The sequence below is a fragment of the Rana temporaria genome, chromosome 2 (assembly GCF_905171775.1).
Source record: "Rana temporaria chromosome 2, aRanTem1.1, whole genome shotgun sequence".
NCBI classification, from domain to species: Eukaryota; Metazoa; Chordata; class Amphibia; order Anura; family Ranidae; genus Rana; species Rana temporaria.
Window position 1 is genome coordinate 373012366 of NC_053490.1, and position 21050 is coordinate 373033415.

Here is a 21050-nt window from a genome sequence, read left to right on the forward strand (position 1 = left end):
ATATTCAAAAGGAGGATTGCTTGTGGGTAACTTTGATCAACCTTCTGCAGCCAGTAAGCAATTGTTTGATTAAATAATTCTGCTGACTTCACAATTTATGGGGATTACCAGAAGAGGAGTAGGAGGAAGAGAAAGAGGTCACACTAAACCCTTTGTTAAGAAACAGTATGCCAGGTGCACACATAAGAAATCTTTTAGAACCTCAGATTGATAAATACAGTATTTTTTATTCCACAATATTTTATTGGTAAAGAAAATAAGGTTTACAATACTCTTGATAAATACAGTATTATTTGCCCACTATCTTCGAGTTTTCTTTGCATGATTTCCTGGAGAGATATATTTTAGGCCATATTAGCATAATCTGTTTGTATATCTGGAAACTCCCATGCAGTGAAAAGGTAATTTCATTGGCAAGCACAATTTCTTTTCCCACAGGCTCTAAAAACAACACGCTGGTTAATTTTTATCAAGGGAATAATAAAATATATCTTACTCTGAGCAGAGAGTCATTTGAGAAACATCAACACTTTTATATAAGACACACATACTGTATTTTTTTTCTCAACACTAATGAACCTAAACAGTGAATAGGTGTATGCAACTTAAAAGGTTAAAAGTTTAGCAGAGACTAGAAAGAAAAAAAAACTTAATTCTCTGTATAGTTAGTAATTATACTTGGGAGTTGCTGATTTTTGTAGCCATAACTTCTCATATGAAGGCTGTACATCGTAGTTCGGAGTGCCTCTATACTGCTTCTCCTCACAAGGCTATGTTTGCTAGTATTCACTTTGCACAGTGAATCACTACCATTCCTTTAGTAAATCAATACTCTGGAGACTTACTAAAAGCAATACAAATCCTATCTGGCTGGTATTGTAGCTAATCTACACATACAGTAAAAAATATATAAAAGCGCAAACATGTAAACGTATGAAAGTCACAATCAATACATAAAAGTAAACACGTTTCCTTTGAGCAGGTTAGTCTATGCTAGCTCACTATACAGTTTTCACTATATGGCGTAACAAGAACTATCTAAATATCTATTATTGTTGTTGAAAAGGGTTGCTAATCTGATTTTAAAATGATCATATACAGTATATTGTTCTCCTGTCGGTATTGCCCTAAGTGCCAAATGGAGAAACTTAAAATAGGACCTATGCTGAATATATGAAAAAGATCCATCTACCCTTTGATATGGCTTTAATTTTTTAAATATAGTCAACAATTATGAAAAAAAAATGTACTTGATCTAAACCTTTTCAGGTTAACAATCTAGAAATCTACACACTACAAGTGCCTTGTTGTAGTCTTCAAACTGAGATTTAACTGTATCTAAAGCCTATTTTTAATTAAGATTTAGAACCTCTGGCAGGCTTGTATTGTCTGTACCACCACTAGGGAGATTCACTTTCTCTATTTATCCCTGAGACCGACCATTGTTACTGGGGCTGAAAGCAGTTGATATACTAAAAGCAAATAGGCTGTTTACTTTCGCAAGGTACATTTCCCTTAACTTTCAGAATGGTGTGAAAATTTACTTTGTAAAGTATACTCAATCATGTGCAAGGAAAATTGTATTATTTTTTTTGCTGGCACATTATTGAATGATAGAAGTCAGCAGAGCTTCACCTTATTCACTAAGTTCTAAGACCCCCTGGCCAATAGGGGCTTCCTGATTGACGGGGAGGAGAATGAGGGATTGGATAGAAAAAGGTCCTGGACTGCCGCACTCCTTAAAACGATGTCTTTATTATACAAATAAAATCCAAAAAACAACCAAAGAGATGCAGTCAAAATGAAGTAAACAAAAGGAAAAAGGTGGCTGACATGTTTCACATCATGTGATGCTTAGGGAGTCAATAGTGAATACTTGTTCGCTACTATCACGCAAGCAGAGCACTATTAGAGCCTATTAAAGCATCTGGCTCTAATCACGTGCTTCAAAAAAATAATAATTGGAATCCATGCGTCCAGTACCCTGCATGTAGATTAGGGGGCTGGATGCATGGATGGGGGCGGGAATCCCTGCACCCCTAATAGATGGGCTGCCACTGGTAGACTCATAAAAAAGGGATGTTTGCCAGTTCCAGTGATGTCGTTAAGCCTTTAGCTGTTACTCATGGGTTCCTCTTTACCTTAGTGTAGATTCTGCATTGTGCCTTTTGAATCATTTTGGCTGGGCACCCTTTTCTAGGAAGAGTAGCCATTATACTTAACTGACTCCATTTATACACGTGTGTAACTGTCAACTGATGGATGCCTAAAAACTTTGAGATTGCTTTGTATCCCTCTCCAGCCTTATGCAAATTAACTACTCTTGATCATATGCCTTGTGAGAGCTCCTTTTTGCGAGGCATAAATGTTTGAGTGTCTTTTATCAATCAAAATAGCTCTAAACCACACCTCCAAACTCTATATGTGCAAACTACGGACCCCAGTTAGCTTGCGCTGAAGTAATTAGATCAATAAAGACACCAGAAATTGGAATGGTTTGTGTGTTATCAACTTAAGAAGATTGTGTTTGTCTATTGTTGTGACTTACATGAGAATCAGATCATATTGTATGGAAAATTACTGCAGAAAAACAGTTAATTCCAAAGGGTTCACATACTTTTTCTTGTCATTGTATCTAAGACCCTGACATTTGCCCTGAAAAATGATTCCCACAGCATAAAATCAAAAGAATCTCATATGCATCCACTTTATTCTGGTTTTACACCTCCCTCAATTGGTGTATGTGCTGCCTCCATTGTGACCTATGTCTAGCTTTCAAATTTAGCCGAGTATGACTTAGGTCTTCTAAAGATTCAGCTCTCTGACTGTTGGATCCAACAGCTCAAGCTATTAATGTGTGGGCATGGTTAAGTAGCTTTTAAATCCCTTATCGCTTGAACAGCTAGACACTAAGCTGTTTTAGAAAGGGAAATGTACCCTAATGAATGACAAACAGTAGCTTTTGAAAACAGAAATTCTTTGTCTCAATGTTTTTAGGCTTTAATTGCTGTAATTCGTATGCTTTTTAAAAGATTAAAAGTAATTTTTATGTACTGCAGTATGCTTTATCAGCCTGCAACATAGATGGTACAGATAACAGACTTGTATTTTATCTACAGGAAGCTTGTGTGTAGCACAATCAGTTAAAATCCCACGAGAGCCAAAAGCGGGAGAATTTGATAAGATAATTCGGCGCCTACTGGAGACATCCAATGCTCGTGCTGTCATCATCTTTGCCAGTGAAGACGATATCAGGTGAAGGTTTTTTTATTGCTATTTTTAATATAAAAGTGAGATAAACAGAGGAATCTTGGTGTATTGGATACCACGCAAGTTATATATGCAGTTATTGCTTCTGCTAATGAAGAAGAGCTGCTTTTATGAAATTGGGTCTGTTAAGATCCATGAACATCAGACTGGACTAAATGCTCTAGAAATATATGCCTGCCCATCTATAAGTCTACTAAATCTGATGTTTTGTCTTCTATTTTGAGTATCCCGCCTGTTACTTTTTATTATTTGCATTACAGAATAGTGATAGGTAGGTAATCGTGCATTACGGCTAATACACTTCAGAAAAAAATTACACACACTCAGAAATTATTTGATTTTCAGTGCACGTGTTTTGGAAATATCTCTCCTTGTTTGCAAGTTGTACAATGCAGGTTCTGTCTGGCTAAGACAGGTTTATTCATTGAATTAATACTGATCGTTAAGAGCATGTGGAGGAAAAAGTAATCAGCCTTGAAAACATATAAAGCATCGCTTTTTCTTTTTTTTTTTCTTTTACACTCCATATGCTTAATTCTTATCTATGTTTGTCATGCTTACTTTCAAGATTTCAATAATGCAATTGTTAGTTTCTTAGTTTATTATCATTATTCATTTATGAAGTGGAAATACATTTCACAGCTCTTCATAATAAAAAGCAGTTGTTTAAGTTTTTGTAAAATGTGAGCATGCAAAGGAAACACGAGTACAAGCTTGTGATCAAAACTGAATAGGGAATAATTAAGACATAATAGCTGTGTTTTTCTGCATTAGATAAGCAAAGGCTGGTGGTACGAATTCTTAAAAGCACAATGAGAATGTACTTTTCTGCATTTCGGTGCTATTTTTATATATATTTGTGCAGGAATATACATTTTTATACGTCTCTAATAAAAGTATAACACAGATTTTGCCTGTTTTGGCATCGCTGCTTTTGCTTCACCAATTCATAATGCAAATGTAGAAAAATACTAATCTTGCATGATCAAACAATGCTCCAACTATGTGTGACTGATTTCTACAAGATGCTATTGCATGCTACTTGCGTAGCTTCCACAATAGGGAGTAATTTGCTTCATTTGTTTAGTGATAGATTGCTATTCCTAGCAATTGGTTGCTAGTGAGTTTACTAACACAAATGAGGTGAATCTTCTGTGTAGCTCAAACCAAATGAGGTGACTGCTAGCAAGCAGGTGAATCTCCCGGTAACGAGATTAAAAATGTTCTTGCAGCTCAGCCAGTTCAGTTTTGGAACAAAAATGTGTCTGTAAACATAGCAGATGGTAGCAAAAAGTAGGCGCTGCCTTATTTTAAGATACTTTTGAAGGATGGTCTTAGAATTTGTCACAAGTGACATTTGAGTCATTTAAAGTGGTTGAGAAAGCCTCAAGGTTTTTCGCCTTAATGTATAGAACATTAAGGTGAAAAACCTTCTTTCAGACCACCCTTTTCTCTTACCTTAGCCTGATCCGATTCAGCGATGTGCACAAGCCCCAGCCGCTGTCTCTCTGCTCATTAGACATATTGATTTGAAAGCAGCAGGAGCTGCTTTCAAATCAATTTGCATGTCAAATCAGCGGCAATTGCAATGGCACCATCCTAATCGGTGCTACGATGCATTTGAGGTGCCCCACCGATTTCAAAAAGTCGTTTCTGTACGATTTTTTGCGATTTTTGGGCTGCAATTTACATTGGCATCTGTGCTGAAACCTGAAAATAGGACTGACATGCGGGAGTCAAATCTTGCGAGTTCAGCTGAACTCGCACAGCTTCATTCCCGCAGCTCAGTGTGAACCTGGGCTTAAAGGGTCACTAAAGGATTTTTTTTTTAGCTAAATAGCTTCCTTCACCTTACTGCAGTCCTGGTTTCATGTCCTCATTGTTCGTTTTTGCTCTGATGTTGCTGTAATCCTTCTCTGTTCTGAACAGTCTGTTTCCTGGTGAAAAAAGTCATGGGAGCTCTCTCTCTGTGGTCACTAATCAAGGAGGTGTGATTACTGTGTGTCTAAAACCCCTCAACACCCATCAGTTTTGTTTTACAAACCATCACTGCCCTATATTGGCTCTTTGTCTCTGTTCATCACAGAAGCATGAAACAGCATGCAAAAACGAAACTGAAACTGTAGGTACATTATATGATTGATTTTTATCTATTTTTAATCATTTTTAAAAGGAATCAGTTAACTATTATGTCTCTATACCCTGTAAACAGTAATGTCAGCAAAAAAAAATGTTTCCTTTACAACTCCTATAAGTGCAGATTTCAATATTTAGTCTACAAACATGTACAATATTTTCAATATAGTAAGTTAGCAGCTCAGGGACAGGACTCAAGAAGGCAAGAAATTAGAATTGGCAGGCACACACACATGAAATTAAACCTCACAGTGACACTGGCAGCAGTGTGCAGCAGCACAGATGATGATGACACCTCACCAACATGACACATCCCCTCCTGAGTCACAGTGACAGCCTCTCTCCATGCCAGGTGGTCTCTTCAGTCCACTCCAGTAAAAACAGCACTGACAGTCCTGCTCCTGGCTTTCCTTGCTCCGATCAACATGCTTGCCTCCCTTGCAAGCATGAGTTTGGGCGTTCGGCGAACATCCGAACCAATGGGTCGTTCGACCGTTTGTTCGCCCCCCCCGAACCGACCACAATGCATTGCAGTGATGAACAGTGCATTGCAAGCCCTGATTGGCTGAAGCAGTAAAAGCACTGTCAGAGTCATGATTGGACACTGTTATCATGACTTTATCCAATCATGCCTCATTCCCGCCCCACAGTATAAAAGTTTTCTTTCATTGGCAGCCATTTTCAGTGTGATTTTGGCATTGAGAGAGATATAACAGGGCTCTGTTCAGTGCTATTAGTTAGTTAGTGTGCTATACTGTGCTATTTTGCTTCAATTGTCAGTGTAGAATATTAGTTTAGTGTCAGTCTAGGGATAGTGTGAGTGTAGTGAGGAAGACCATCATTCAGCTTTGCATAGTGTGCAGCTAGAGTAGGGACAGCTCAGATAGTTTCACTGTAGTGTAGTGAGACTGTGTCATTCATACATACATTAGTGTAGAGGAGGGACAACTCAGATAGTTTCAGTGTAGTTTAGTGAGACCATGTCAGTAATCTTTACATTAGTGTATAGCTAGAGTAGGGAAAGTTAGGATAGCATCAGTATAGTGCAAGTTTAACATGTGCGTTACTGCCAGTTTAACGCCATATAGTTTTGTGTGCGTTACTGCTAGTTTAAGGCCATATAGTTCTGTGTGCATTACTGCCAGTTTAACACCATATAGTTTTGTGCATCACTGCCAGTTTAACACCATTTACTTCTGTGTGCGTTACTGGCAGTTTAACGCCATATAGTTCTGTGTGCACTACTGCTAGTTTAACGCCATATAGTTTTGTACACTACTGCCAGTTTAACGCCATTTAATTTTATGTGCGTTACTGCCAGTTTAACGCCATAGAGTTCTGTGTGCGTTACTGCCAGATTAACACCATATAGTTTTGTGCTTAACTGCAAGTTTAACGCCATTTACTTTTTTGTGCGTTACTGCCAGTTTAACACCATATAGTTTTGTGCGTCACTGTACGTTTGGCGCATTATATTACAGTATATTATAGTGTATCCGTGGGCTGTGTCTGTGTAGTGTGAGAATTAAATTGCACCAAACACATCTTTACATTGATTAAAGTGCATCTACGTACAGATTTCAACTTCTTCTTTACATGTGATTATAAGCACCGCCCCCTCCCTCTTAATAATGTCTGTGAGGACAACAAGGAGAGGCAGACGTTCCCTTGGCACTGTAAGGGGGCCAGCAACAAATGTGTCCACAGACAAAGGTGAACATGTTGGTCAGTCCTCAGGCAGGGCATAATTTTCTCTGTTTAGTGAGCTTGCCCGTGCTATCCAGTCACAGCATGCAGATGAGGTGGTGGGTTGGCTTACTAAACCTTCCTGATCCTCATCATCCTCTGTCACGCAAGCAGAGACAAGTGTGCAGTCCCCTGCAGTTGCCAGAGTGGATAAACCTGTCTCCTTGTCCACATCTATTCCAGCCATAGCCCCAACATCAGCCATTGAGGAGTCAGCTGAGTTATTTGACCACAGCATCAGCCACTTGCGCCTTGATGATGCCCAGCCATTACTGGATTCAGATGTTGGTTTTGAGGTTGTGGATGATAGGAACATGAGCCTAGAGAGAGGAAGGAACACTGGTAGACAAATTGGCATTCATGTTCCCCAAGCCACAGTATATTGCCAAGTTGTGTTCAGTGGTAATGATGAAGATGGAGGAGATGGAGGAGATGATGCTGATGAGGTCATTGATGCGACTTGATGCCAGATTGAGCAGAGGAGGAAACTGAAGGTGAGGCGGCACAACCCCAAGGAGGCAGACATCAAGAAAGAGTAGAGCGCAGCCACCCTATCCCATCACATTCTGCAGCTGTTATCTCCCAGCCCACCAACCAAAGCTCAGCTGTCTGGGCCTTTTTCAGCACATCTGCAGCAGATCGCACTGTTGCTATCTGCAAATTGTGTCTCAGGCACATCAAACGTGGCACAAACACCAACCATTTGGGTACCACATGCTTAAAAAGGCATTTAACATCCAACCACTCAACTCGTTGGCACCTAAAAGCCACACAAAAGGGGCACAAATCTGTCCATCCTCCTCCTTACCCACTTCAGCCTGCCCCTGCTATACTGAGTCATTACCTCTCAGCAGCCTCCACTGACAGGGATGATGGTATAGCACAGGATGTCCCAGGTCCTAGCAGCACATCTGCCAGCAGCACACCACCAGCTGTAGCTGGCAAATTTATCTGCCCCATCTGCTGCAGCAGAGAAAAAATACAGCCCCTGCCACCCACATGCCCAGCGTCTAAATGCAAGCTTGTCAGAGCTGTTGGCTCTCCAACTTCTGCCTTTCAGCCTGATGGATTCTGCCAATTTTTCTGCACCTGTTTGACAGGTGTATATCATTGCAATTTTTTACAGCAAGGCCAATTCTTGCTTTCATCAAGAGTATCTCTATATTTTTTCGGTGGGGAGGAGCCACTGACACCAAAAGACCAATTTTTACACACCCGTTACTTCTATCCAAAGTCAAAGTGACACCAGAATGTATCCAAAAAATCTCTAATCTTGTTCCCAGTGCACTACATTGTGGCCTCATCATACACAAAGGCTCCCCAGATGTTGCTAAGCAAAATAAAGGCAGCTTGCAGGGCTTTATAAATTAAATTATTGCTGCAGCAGATTCTAGACATGGTACGGATCTGCCACTTTACAGGTAGACTAAGGGGAACCCCCAGGCACTATATTAGAAGTAATTTTTCATTTTATGCCTCAAAAAATCACTGCTCATTTAAAAATGTAGTTTTTTACAAACTTTTTTATTGATACATGTCCCCCAGGGCAGGACGTGCATATAAGCCTTTAAAATGGGCACTTTTGATTTTTGATGTTCGGGTCCCATTGACTTTAATGGGGTTCGTTACTTGGGTCCAAACTTTTGCAGTGTTCGAAAGTTTGGTTGCGGACGGAACAGGGGTCCGTTCGGCCTATCCCTAGCTAGCTGCCAGTAAAAATACTGATGGTTGACAACACTGCTAGTACATGCAGCATGCTTGTGACATTCAAGCATCGATTCATGCTAATTTGATCTTGCCAGCAAAAAGTTTGTCAGGAGTTACAACTTGCAAAGTTTGCCAAACACCTCTATTCATTTTGTATGCTTCTAAGTCATTAGCACAAGGTTACGGAGCACTACATCAAGCCTCTTTTCCTTGTTTTTATCCCTCCCCCCAAAGAAAACCCAGGCATTCAGAGAACTTTGTAACACCTCTAAAATGCATTTATGATTTTTTTTTTATCGTAATGTTTGAGGATCTTTAAATTTAACGTCCATTAAAAGTCCTTTAAAATTAGAGAACTGTGCAGAGAGGTTCATTTTAGCAATACAAATAGTGGTAAAATTGAGACCCGGAAGTAAATCTAATACATTGTTCTTAGTCTAGTGTTGTAGTATTTGGCTGCAACTCAATTTATTTGTATTCTGAATAGATTTACAGTACATTTAACTAGCTGCATGTCAGTGTATACATATATTACTCCATTAACAGTATGTTAGCTGTTTTCTTGGCTAATTAATATTATTGCCAATTATAACCATCGGGAATTCTTTTGGAGTGAAATTGTTACTTGGAGTGATTTATTGTCAACTGACATATATTTGGCAGTCTGGAGTTAGTTTGAATAAATTACATTTCAGATTTCTCATCACTTTTATTAAATATGGTACCATATATTTTTTTCTTCATTCTTTCCCCTGCAGACGAGTGCTTGCAGCCGCAAAAAGAGCGAATCAGACAGGACACTTTATGTGGGTTGGCTCTGACAGTTGGGGTTCTAAGATCTCACCAGTTTTGCAGCAAGAGGAAGTGGCAGAAGGAGCCATCACGATACTGCCAAGACGGGCATCAGTCAGAGGTTTATTAACAATCTAATATTAGCAGTCAATTTCGCTGTCTCTCTCACTTACTATCTATGCACATATATATATATATATATATATTTTCTACTTTTACTAGGGTTTGACAGATACTTTACAAGTCGGACACTGGATAACAACAGAAGGAATGTCTGGTTCGCAGAGTTTTGGGAAGACAATTTTCACTGCAGATTGAGTCGAAATGCATTGCGCAGGGGTGGTCATGGAAAGAAGTGTACAAGTAAGTGTCCTTTCAGGCTCACATCCAATCCCTGTCCAAATAATGCCGCTTCAACCTCTGCAACATCTCCAGAATGTGCCCCTTTTTAACCATTGATACCACTAAGCTTTTAATTCACTCCCTGGTTATCTCTCGCCTTGACTACTGCAACTCCCTCCTCATTTGGATTACCTTTACAAAGGCTATCCCCCCTTCAGTCCATCATGAATGCTGCTGCCAGACTCATCCACCTTACCAACCATTCAGTGTCTAGTACCCCACTCTGCCAATCCCTCCACTGGCTTCCGCTCACTTTATTAATACAATTCTAAGTACTAACAACAACTTACTAAGCCATCCACAACTCTGCCCCCAGCAACATCACTAACCTGGTCTAAAAATATCAACCAAACCACACTCTCTGGTCCTCTCAAGACCGCCTGCTCTCTAGTTCCCTTGTCACCTCCTCCCATGCCCTCTTCCAGGACTTCTCCTGAGCTTCTCCCATCCTTTGGAATTCCCAACCCCAATCTGTCTGACTATCTCCTAACCTATCCATCTTTAGATGATCCCTAAAAACCCTTCTCTTTAAAGAAGCCTATTCAGCTTCTAACTAATACACTGTGGGCCAGATTCACGTAGCGGATCGTATTTTTATGCAGGCGTAGCGTATCCTAGTAACGCTACGCCGCCGCAACTTTGAGAGGCAAATGCTGTATTCACAAAGCATTTACCTCTAAAGTTACGGCAGCATAGCGTAATTCTCCCGGCGTAAGGGCGCGCAAATCAAATCTATGTGATGGGGGCGTGTTTTATGTTAATACGTCGTGACCCAACGTAAATGACGTTCGTGGGGGTATCCCAGTGCGCATGCTCAAAATTAAACTGGAACAAGCCAATGCTTACGACGGTGACGTCATTCTACGCAAATCCCTATTCGCGAACGACTTACGCAAACGACGTAACATTTTCAAAATTCGTCGCGGGAACGACAGCCATACTTAACATAGGATACGCCTCATATAGCAAGGGTAACTATACGCCGGAAAAAGCCGAATGCAAACGACGTAAAAAAATGCGCCGGTCAGACGTACGTTCGTGGATCGCCGTATCTAGCTAATTTGCATACTCGATGCAGAATTCGACGGAAACGCCACCTAGCGGCCAGCGGAAAAATGCACCTAAGATCCGACGGCGTACTAAGATGTACGCCTGTCGGATCGAGCCCAGATGCAGTCGTATCTTGTTTCGTAGATACAAAACAAAGATACGACGCAGGAACTTTGAAATTACGCGGCGTATCAATAGATACGCCAGCGTAATTCTTCTGTGGATCTGGCCCTGTGTTTTTACTTTCTCCATTAGCTCATCCCCCACAGTTATTACCTTTTGTATTGCTTGACTCTCCCTCTTAAATTGTAAGCTATAAGAAGCAGGGCCCTCTGATTCCTCTTGTGCCAAATTTTATTGTAACTGTTAGGTCTGCCTTCATTTTGTAAAGCTATGTGCAAACTGTTGGCACTGTATAAATCCTGTATAACAATAATAATAATAATAATAATAATAATAATAATAATAATAAAAGGTAAGGACATGCCACTGTTATTGTTTTACTCTTGGAGGACAAAGTCCTTTGAGTCAAACATTCCCCATTTTCAAGGTTTGACTTTTAGTAGAGGTGGATAGAGGAAGGGGAGGTTTTGGGACTTTAAATGACATGCGTTTTTAGCAATATGCAATTATTCAAAAATAATTAAATATATATATAACATTTTTTTTCCATAATAACCAGGCTCAAAGTCACCAACCAAAAAGCAACAAACCAAATTAATCTGTCTAACTGTATGCATTAAAAACAGAGGTTTAGTTGCACGCACTTGCAAATGCAAATACCTGTGTAAGCTGCAGGCCCCGTCAAGGCTCTCTGTGTACTGCAGTCCTAACTATGACAAGTCTCCTCAGTGGGAGACTCAGGTATTTGCAAATGCGTGCAACTAAACCTCTGTTTTTAATGCATACAGTTAGACAGGTTAATTTGGTTTGTTGCTTTTTTGGTTGGTAACTTTGAGCCTGGTTATTATGGATTTTTTTTTTTATATATATATTTAATTATTTTTGAATAATTGCATATTGCTAAAAACGCATCTCATTTAAAGTCCCAAAACCTCCCCTTCCTCTATCCATTAATAGGGATGGAGGCCTATGGTTGTTGATCATATGCCTCATGTAAAGTCCCAACCCTCTTTTTTATATTTTTAGTAAAGGTGGTCACATTTCAACATATTACACCTGTATTACATTCTTGCAATGTTCACCAGGCTCCCCTTGCTCACTTGCATGCCCTCCTTTCCTTTGTGTAAAAGAAGAAATTTGCTATTTTCTGGGTGTGTTTAGAACTCATAAATCTGAGTATTGATGTTCTGCTGTTCCTTATTAGTCACAGTGCTTAATTTGAAATGCGTCAGTATCACATGTATATGCAGTTTTGTTAACTGGCAGTGATAGCTACCATAAACTCTGACAATTCTTCTTCTCTGTTGGCTTGGAATTGGTGGATTGGTCACTGTTATGCACATACATGGCAGAGTAAGGCCCCATACACACGACCAGTTTCCTCTGCAGAATTCAGCTTCCGACCGAGTTTCTGGCTGAATTCTGCCGAGAAACCCGGCCGTGTGTACACTTTCGGCCGAGGAAGCCGACGAGGACCTCGGCGAGGAAATAGAGAACATGTTCTCTATTTCCTCGTTGTTCCATGGGAGAACTCGGCCCGCCGAGGTCCTCGGCGGCTCCAGGACTGAACTGGCCGAGGAACTCGATGTGTTTGGAACGTCGAGTTCCTCGGCCGTGTGTACGAGGCCTCAGGTTGAATCTTACAGTTTGCAACTGCAAGTCAGAGAAAAGAGTGTAATAGCAGGTGATTGAGACAAAGTAGGAATTTAATTTTTCTTTTTATTCATAATAATGTTCAAGAAACTTGAGCACTGGATATTGATTAAAGTGATATCGAACCCAAAAAAAAAATGTCTTTTAAGGCATCTTACAAATTCTTAAGCCCTGTACACATGACTGGGATTCCCGACGGTAATCCCGATGGGAAAACCGAGAACCTGCTCGGTAAGTATTCCCCCGTGTACACACGGCCGGGTTTCCCTGGCAGGAAAACCGTTCATGTGTACGAGGCTTTAGATGTGATGTTAGTTAAGTCAAATTACCGTTTTTAGCGGCGTATAACACACACACAAATCCTGGGTGCGTGTTATACGCTGATTCCCGCTGTCTGTGAGGGGAAGAGGAGCGAGCGCTGCCGATATACACACTGTGTACTCAGCTAGGCTCGGCTCCGCTCGCAGTCAGGAGAGGAGTCGAGTACAGCCGAGTACACAGGACATCCGGTTCTGTCTATCTCTGCGCCGCGGTGGTAATTTTAAACGTTCAAGGTGCAAGGACACTGGTCAAGGCTGCAAGGACACTGGTCAAGGCTGTATGGACACTGGGCAAGGCTGCATGGACATTGGACAAGGCTGCATGGACACTGGGCAAGGCTGCATGGACACTGGGCAAGGCTGCAATGACACTGGGCAGGGCTGCAGATGGACACTGATCATTCTGCAACGATGGATAAGGCTGCAGATGGACACTGATAAGGCTGCATTGATAGGCATTTAAATGTAAGTTTTTATCTTTAAACTTTCCTCCTAAACTTGGGGTGCGTGTTATAAGCCGACGCGTGTTATACGGCGATAAATATGGTAAATCTGCAAGTGCATCTAACACCACCCTCTATCCAGATTGACAATCTGGAATATATAAACTTTTTGTTTTGTGTTTAACACTGCTTTAAGGATTTTTATTTACCAATGAATAACATTACTGTTGAATTTTTATTTCACGTTGTTCTAGGTAAAAATTCTTCATTACAATAAAGGCATTCTATTATTTTCTCAAGAGAGTTATGGCTGCAGTGCCTCTATAAAAAAAAAAAAATACCCTTGAGCAACAAATATTGCCCATGCACATTATGGCCCGGATTCAGAAAGAAGATACGATGGCGTATCTCCTGATACGCCGTCGTATGTCTGAGTCCGGCCGTCGTATCTATGCGCCTGATTCATAGAATCAGGTTACGCATAGATATCCCTAAGATCCGACAGGTGTAAGTGACTTACACCGTCGGATCTTAGGCTGCAATTCCAGGCCAGCCGCTAGGTGGCGCTTCTGTATTATTACGCAGAGGAATATGCAAATGAGGAGTTACGCTGATTCAGAAACGAATGACCGCCCGGCGCTTTTTTTTTACGTCGTTTGCGTTCGGCTTTTTCCGGCGTATAGTTACCCCTGCTATATGAGGCGTAGCTAATGTTAAGTATGGCCGTCGTTCCCGCGCCGAGTTTTGAAATTTTACGGCCGTCGTTCGCGAATACGTATGGACGTAATTTACGTTCCCGTCGATACCAATGACGTCCTTGCGACGTCATTTAAAGCAATGCACTCTGGGATTTTTTTTGGGACGGCGCATGCGCAGTTCGGTCGGCGCGGGGGCGCGCTTAATTTAAATGATACACGCCCCCTACCCGCCGAATTTGAATTCCACCGGTGGATTTACGATACGCCGCCGCAACTTTACAGGCAAGTGCTTTGTGAATAAAGCACTTGCCTGAAAAACTTGCGGCGGTGTAACGTAAATCAGATAGGTTATGCGGATCTAAAGATCCGCTCACCTATCTGAATCTAGCCCATGAGTTTTTTTTTTACATGAAAATAAAGAATTTGGTTCTATATCTGAAGTTTTAGTGAAAAAACTAGTGTCTCTGTTAATTAGACTTACATTTTTCAGTGCACACTTATATATTATTTAATATAAAGAGAGAATGGTTATTGCCATTTCTTGTCAGGAGTCCTGGAAGATTCTTGTACAGCTATAACATCCATTGTAAACATTCACTACGTCCCTACTATTCTGCTCTCTTCTTTCTCAGCTCTTCTTCCCAAAGTTACACTGCTTTCATTGGTGACTCTTTTTCTCCCCCTCTACTGTCATCCTACTTCACCCCTCTCCTCCCCAGCTATCTTCTCCAATCTCCTGCCAGTTTGGTATGATATGATCTTTGGCCATTCTTCCCAGGCAATTTTTCACAGGTCTTCTTAATGACTTCCAACCCATTCTACTGCTCCTTTCCTGTTCTCATCTGTTATTTAGCATCCATTCTCTGTTCATTGCACGGTTACTGCTTTTATGCATCCACTCTGTTCCTTCTCTTCAGTGTTTTTTGAAGTGTCCCCCTTTTGTATACTCTGCACTGTCTGTCCTATATTCTCAGTACTTTCAGTTCATCTACTCTCTCATTGTTCTCGTTTTTCAGTTTATGGAGTAATGTGCTGGAGTTCCAACTTGAACTTTTAGTAAATGAGACCTGTGCAAGCACAGCCAGCAGAATAAGTTATCTATGTTGCATTCATGTTAGTTCCATTGCACATTTCCTATCCTGCAACCACCTTTAACATAATCTTCCATATCATTAGGTTCTTAAAGAACTCCAGATATTGCAATTTTAAATAGTTACATTGGTCCAGTTTGAACCAATGTAACTATGTATTTCCCATACCTGTGGTAGTAGACAATGCCACTGCAGCGATTTCCATTAGCTTCTGAATCCCATGTTGAGCAGCTGCCCTGCATTGTGGTGCATAGCGTTGTCTTCTACAGTGATTTCCAGCTTCTAGAGGGAATCCACATGCTGAGTATATGCATAGCTACATGGGTTCAAGCTGGACCAATGTAACTATGTAAAAAATGCCCTACCTGGAACTCTTCTTTAAGCCCCATAAGCACTACCGTATTTTCCGACGTATAAGACAACCTTTTACACCGGAATTACACAGCCAAAAACTGGGGATTGTCTTATACGCCAGGGGAAGCAGCGCTGCCCGATGGAAATCAGGCTGCCAGGTGCTCTGTTAAGCTATATGTATTTAGTATATGCACCACTCAGCCAATCCTGGTGGGCGATGCGCTCTTGATGACTACAGAGCCTGTTAAAGTGGAGGTTCACCCAGAAATGTTAATTTTTAACATTAGATTCATGCTCATTTTGTCAAGGGGAATACGGTAGTTTTTTTTAAAAACTAAGCAGTACTTACCGTTTTAGAGAGCGATCTTCTCCGCCGCTTCCGGGTATGGGCTGCGGGACTGGGCGTTCCTATTTGATTGACAGTCTTCCGACAGGCTTCCGACGGTCGCATACATCGCATCACGAGTAGCCGAAAGAAGTCGAACGTTGGTTGACAAAATGAGCATGAATCTAATGTTAAAAAATGTTTTTCGGGTGAACTCCCGCTTTAAGCCTGCACTTATTAGAGTAACAACCTCTTCCAATATGAGCATGCTACATATATGTACTTGATGCACTTCTATATATGTAGCCTGCTCGGATTGGCAGAGGTTGTTACTCCAATCAGAGCAGGCTTAGCAGGCTCTGTAATCATAAAGAGTGCATTGCCCGATGGGATTGGCTGAGCGGCGCATACACTAAATACATAGAGCTTTAGAGACCACCCAGCGGGCTGCGGCCTTTTCGGTTTTTGAACACATACCGTATTACCACACAAGGGGGTCGTCTTATGCGGTGAGTAGAGCACAAAACCACCGCTTTAAACTGAACATTAAAGGGTCGTCTTATATGCCCAGCCGCCTTATACGCCAGCAAATACGGTAAGCCCTGCCCACTTACCACTTAGCCCCATCATCTGTACTTCAATGCTGGAGCAGAAACTGTACCTTTACTTCTTACAAGTGGACAAAGGCTATGAACGTTTGCATTTTGTGTTTCAATTCTCTCCTTCTGTCCCTCCTCTACTCTTTCCCCTTTTGGATCTGTGATCTGCTCCTGATTATGCCTTCCACCTGTTTCGAACAGTCTGCTTCCACTCACCTTTTTTCTCTTTTCTGCTAATAGCCTACTCCTGCTGTCTCTTCTTTATCCTATCCTAATTGTTACTGCCCTTTCCACCTTTCCTTTCACAGCTTCTAGTCACAGGCTAGTCAGATCATCCATGATCAGGCACTACTGACATTCTGCCATGTAAAATCAATCACAAAGACCCCCTCTTCTCTGAACTTAATCACAGTCCTCCTTTGATCTCTAAATTTTCTCTTATCTGCTCTCTTTAATACACTCTCACTGATTTTTGAATGCTGTCCTGCATATTTACCCTTTCCTCCCCACGCTTCCATTACAATTATCACAATCTTCACCTTCCATTTATCTTCTTTCCTGCTTTCATTATATATATCTTCACAGTCCTTTGTGCCCAAAGAAGGAATCCTGATATGTTCTCCCTCATTCCTTCATCAGCAAGAACCCCCTATTACTAATTCTCACTAACTCCACTTTACCTCTAGCTCCTGGCCCCTGCACTGCTTAATTATCAGTCTCCATCCTTTACCTCCATCATCCACCACTCTAAATACTGTCTCAAATACTAGATTTGAAACACTATAGTATACATGTAAAAAATAAGTCCACCCCATCAAGACTGTTGACTTCTTTTTCAATATTTGAACAGGTAATCATTAGATCTTCATTCAAACAGTGCTTACAAATAAAGGGGGTATATTGAAACAAATGAAGCTTAAAAATAGCATGCTATATTAAATTTTATAATATATAAAAATGAAAATGCAGATTTGTCACGTGTAAAAAGTAAGTACACCCCTACATTTACCACCACTTCAAATTTATGTAATTTGAATTAGGTGTTCCAGAATAAGTTCCAACATATAGGAAGTATGCAGGTAGAACCTCTTGTTTTTAAACTGCAGGGTGTTGATTTTCTAAAGGCAAATAGGGTGTTCACTTTGCAAGAGAATTTTTCACAGAGCTTAGTGTATATGGTGAAGCTCTGCTGAATTTTACCAATCAATTACTTGCAAGTGAAAATGCTGTTTTTTATTTTCTTTGGTAAGTGAAATTTTAGCACATTCACTAAAGGAAGATTCTCTTGCAAAGGTAAATCAACCCCCAAATATCTAGGCTCTGGTGTTCTGGTATCTAAAATTTGAAGTTGAACTCCTAATCGATATTTTAGCACAATAATGATCTTAATCATAATTCAATCTATCAAGGAATGGAAAGGGTTGTGGACTTGCCAAGTCAACTATCTGATATTATTCCCATTTAAATGTTGCGAGGAGATTTGCATGAGCCTTTTATGCAAAAAAAAAAAAGTGGTCAAAATATGAATTGAGTCAATGGTGGGCAGTTATGCAAAATTAAGCAAAACAAACTTCTAAAACCAGGGGTACTTACCCTTTCCACAACGCACAATTAAATCTATTGATATTTTTGTTGATTAAAAGATTAACCACTTCCAGCCCAAGGATGTCAACTCATTGGCTCACTGGCTGTGATTACCCATTGGCTCCCACTGCTCTCTCAGCCAATGAAGAGAGGGAGTCCTGGGACAACCGAGGCTCTTGTGAACAATGCTGATTTGAGAGGGGCCTCAGGTGATTATTAGGGGGGATGTGGGGGGAGCAGCACACAGAAGGTTTTTTACCTTCATGCAAAAATAGAGCGACAATTTTAAAAAAAATGCAATATTTTTTACTATTTGCTATAATAAATATCCCCCAAAAACATATATACATTTTTTTTTCCTCAGTTTAGGCCGATACGTATTCTTCTACCTATTTTTGGTAAAACAAAATCGCAATAATCGTTTATCGGTTGGTTTGCGCAAAATTTATAGCATTTACAAAATAGGGGATAGTTTTTTTTGCATTTTTATTTTTTTTATTTTTTTTACTAGTAATGGCGGCGATCAGCAATTTTTTTTGTGACTGCGACATTATGGCGGACACTTCGGACAATTTTGACACATTTTTGGGACCATTGTCATTTTCACAGCACAAAATGCATTTAAATTGCATTCTTTATTGTGAAAATGACAGTTGCAGTTTGGGAGTTAAACACAGGGGGCGCTGTAACATTTGGGGATTACTTTGTGTGTGTTTACTAGTGTAGGGGGGTGTGGCTGTAGGACTGACACCATCGATCGAGTCTTCCCTATAAAAGGGATCACTCGATCGATGCGCCGCCACAGTGAAGCACGGGGAAGCCGTGTTTACACACGGCTCTCCCCGTTCTTCAGCTCCGGGGAGCGATCGCGACGGAGCGGCTATAAACAAATAGCTGCGCCGTTGTCCCAGATCGCTCCCCGAGCGGACCCGACCTCCGCATGTACCGGGGGGGGTCACGATCAGACCCCCCACCCACGTCAAGCAGAGGACGTACAGGTACGTGCTTGTGCCTGTCCGTGCCATTCTGCTGACGTATATGTACATGAGGAGGTCGGGAAGTGGTTAAGGACCGCCGCACAACGATATACGTCGACAGAATGGCACGGCTGGGCACAAGGGCGTGGGTCGCGAGAGCGCCACCGCCGGCACGCTCGCGACCCGGTCCGAAGCTCTGTGACCGCGCTGCCGGTGTCCCACAATCGGTTCACAGGAGCTGAAGAACGGGGAGAGATGAGTGTAAACAAACCTTCCCCATTCTTCTCTGTGGCAGTGTCAGTGATCGTCTGTTCCCTGTCATAGGGAACGACGATCAGTGACATCACACGTACAGCCACGTCCCCCCACAGTAAGAAACACACATGAGGTCACACTTAACCCCTACAGCGCCCCCTAGTGGTTAACCCCATCACTGCCATTGTCATTTTCACAGTAATCAGTGCATTTTTATAGCACTTTTTGCTGTGAAAAGGACAATGGTCCCAAAAATGTGTCAAAAGTGTCTGATGTATCCGCCATAATGTCGCAGTCACGAAAAAAATCGCTGATCACCGCCATTACTGGTAAAATAAAATAAAAATGCCATTAAACTATCCCTTATTTTGTAAATGCTATAACTTTTGTGCAAACCAATCAATAAACACTTATTGCGATTTTTTTTTTACAAAAATAAGTAGAAAAATACGTATCGACCTAAACTGAGGAAAAAAACGTTTTTTATATATTTTTTGGGGATATTATATATAGCAAAAAGTAAAAAATATATATTTTTTTAAATTGTCACTCTATTTTTGTTTATAGCGCACTAAATAAAAACCGCAGAGGTGATCAAATACCACCAAAAGAAAGCTCTATTTGTGGGAAAAAAAGGACGCCAATTTTGTTTGGGAGCAACGTCGCACGATTGCGCAATTGTCAGTTAAAGCGATGCAGTGCCGAATCGCAAAAAGGGGCCAGGTCCTTAACCTGCATAATGGTCCGGGTCTTAACCGGTTAAGCAAATTTTCAGGCAAATAGCTAAGTTCACCATTGAAATATATATATATATATATATATATATATATATATATATATATATATATATATATATATATTTGCTGTTTTACCTGCCAAACAACAGTCAATCTTGTAATTTATATTCATTTTCCACACTGAACAGCCAGACAGTTAACATGTAGGTTCTGATTAAGCAGTTTATCTCCCTGGTTCAGCAATGTAGTCCCAGACTATGTCACCTCTCCACCTCCAGCCTCCTCATTGAACAGTAAATCAGCATTGTCACCTCTCTACAGTGAGCAGGGTGCTGCCCCAGTAAACAGTAAATTTGGCTGAGGAGATGGTAATGTTGAACCAGGAGGTAGCAGGGGAATCTTAAGCCGGTTCTACATCTGTAGAATTCAATTTGAAATGATTTTTTTCAGAACATTTGTTTGATTATCTGAGGCCTTGTACTCACGACCGGATCTGTGCGCTGGAAACTGTCTGCCCGACAGTTTCCGGCGTACAAGGCTGATTTTTGTTTTGTTCCGCTGGCGTGTACACACCAGCGGACCAAATTCCCGTCGTACCGGAACGCGTGCACGTAAACTACGTACGACGTCACTATAAAGGGGAAGACCAAAGTTAATGGCGCCGCCCTCTGTTCCTCTTTTGCTAGTTACGGGTTTGCTCGTGTTAGTGAAGGTTTGGTTAGAGCTGATTCGCGCTTCTCGGTCTCCAGGCTTTGACAGCGTGTATTCACGGGTTCAGTGCGTGTGCT

The 21050-nt window shown here is 41.1% G+C and overlaps 1 protein-coding gene across 1 annotated transcript in view; it reads left to right on the forward strand.

Moving 5' to 3' along the window:
* The window catches only part of GRM4 (glutamate metabotropic receptor 4), a 262245-nt gene that overhangs the window by 186711 nt on the left and 54484 nt on the right, over positions 1–21050 (forward strand). Inside the window, exons 4-6 of the mRNA XM_040337806.1 lie at positions 3120–3255; positions 9618–9772; positions 9874–10014. Of these exons, the coding sequence (XP_040193740.1) occupies positions 3120–3255; positions 9618–9772; positions 9874–10014 (432 nt within the window). The remainder of the gene's footprint in view (positions 1–3119; positions 3256–9617; positions 9773–9873; positions 10015–21050) is intronic.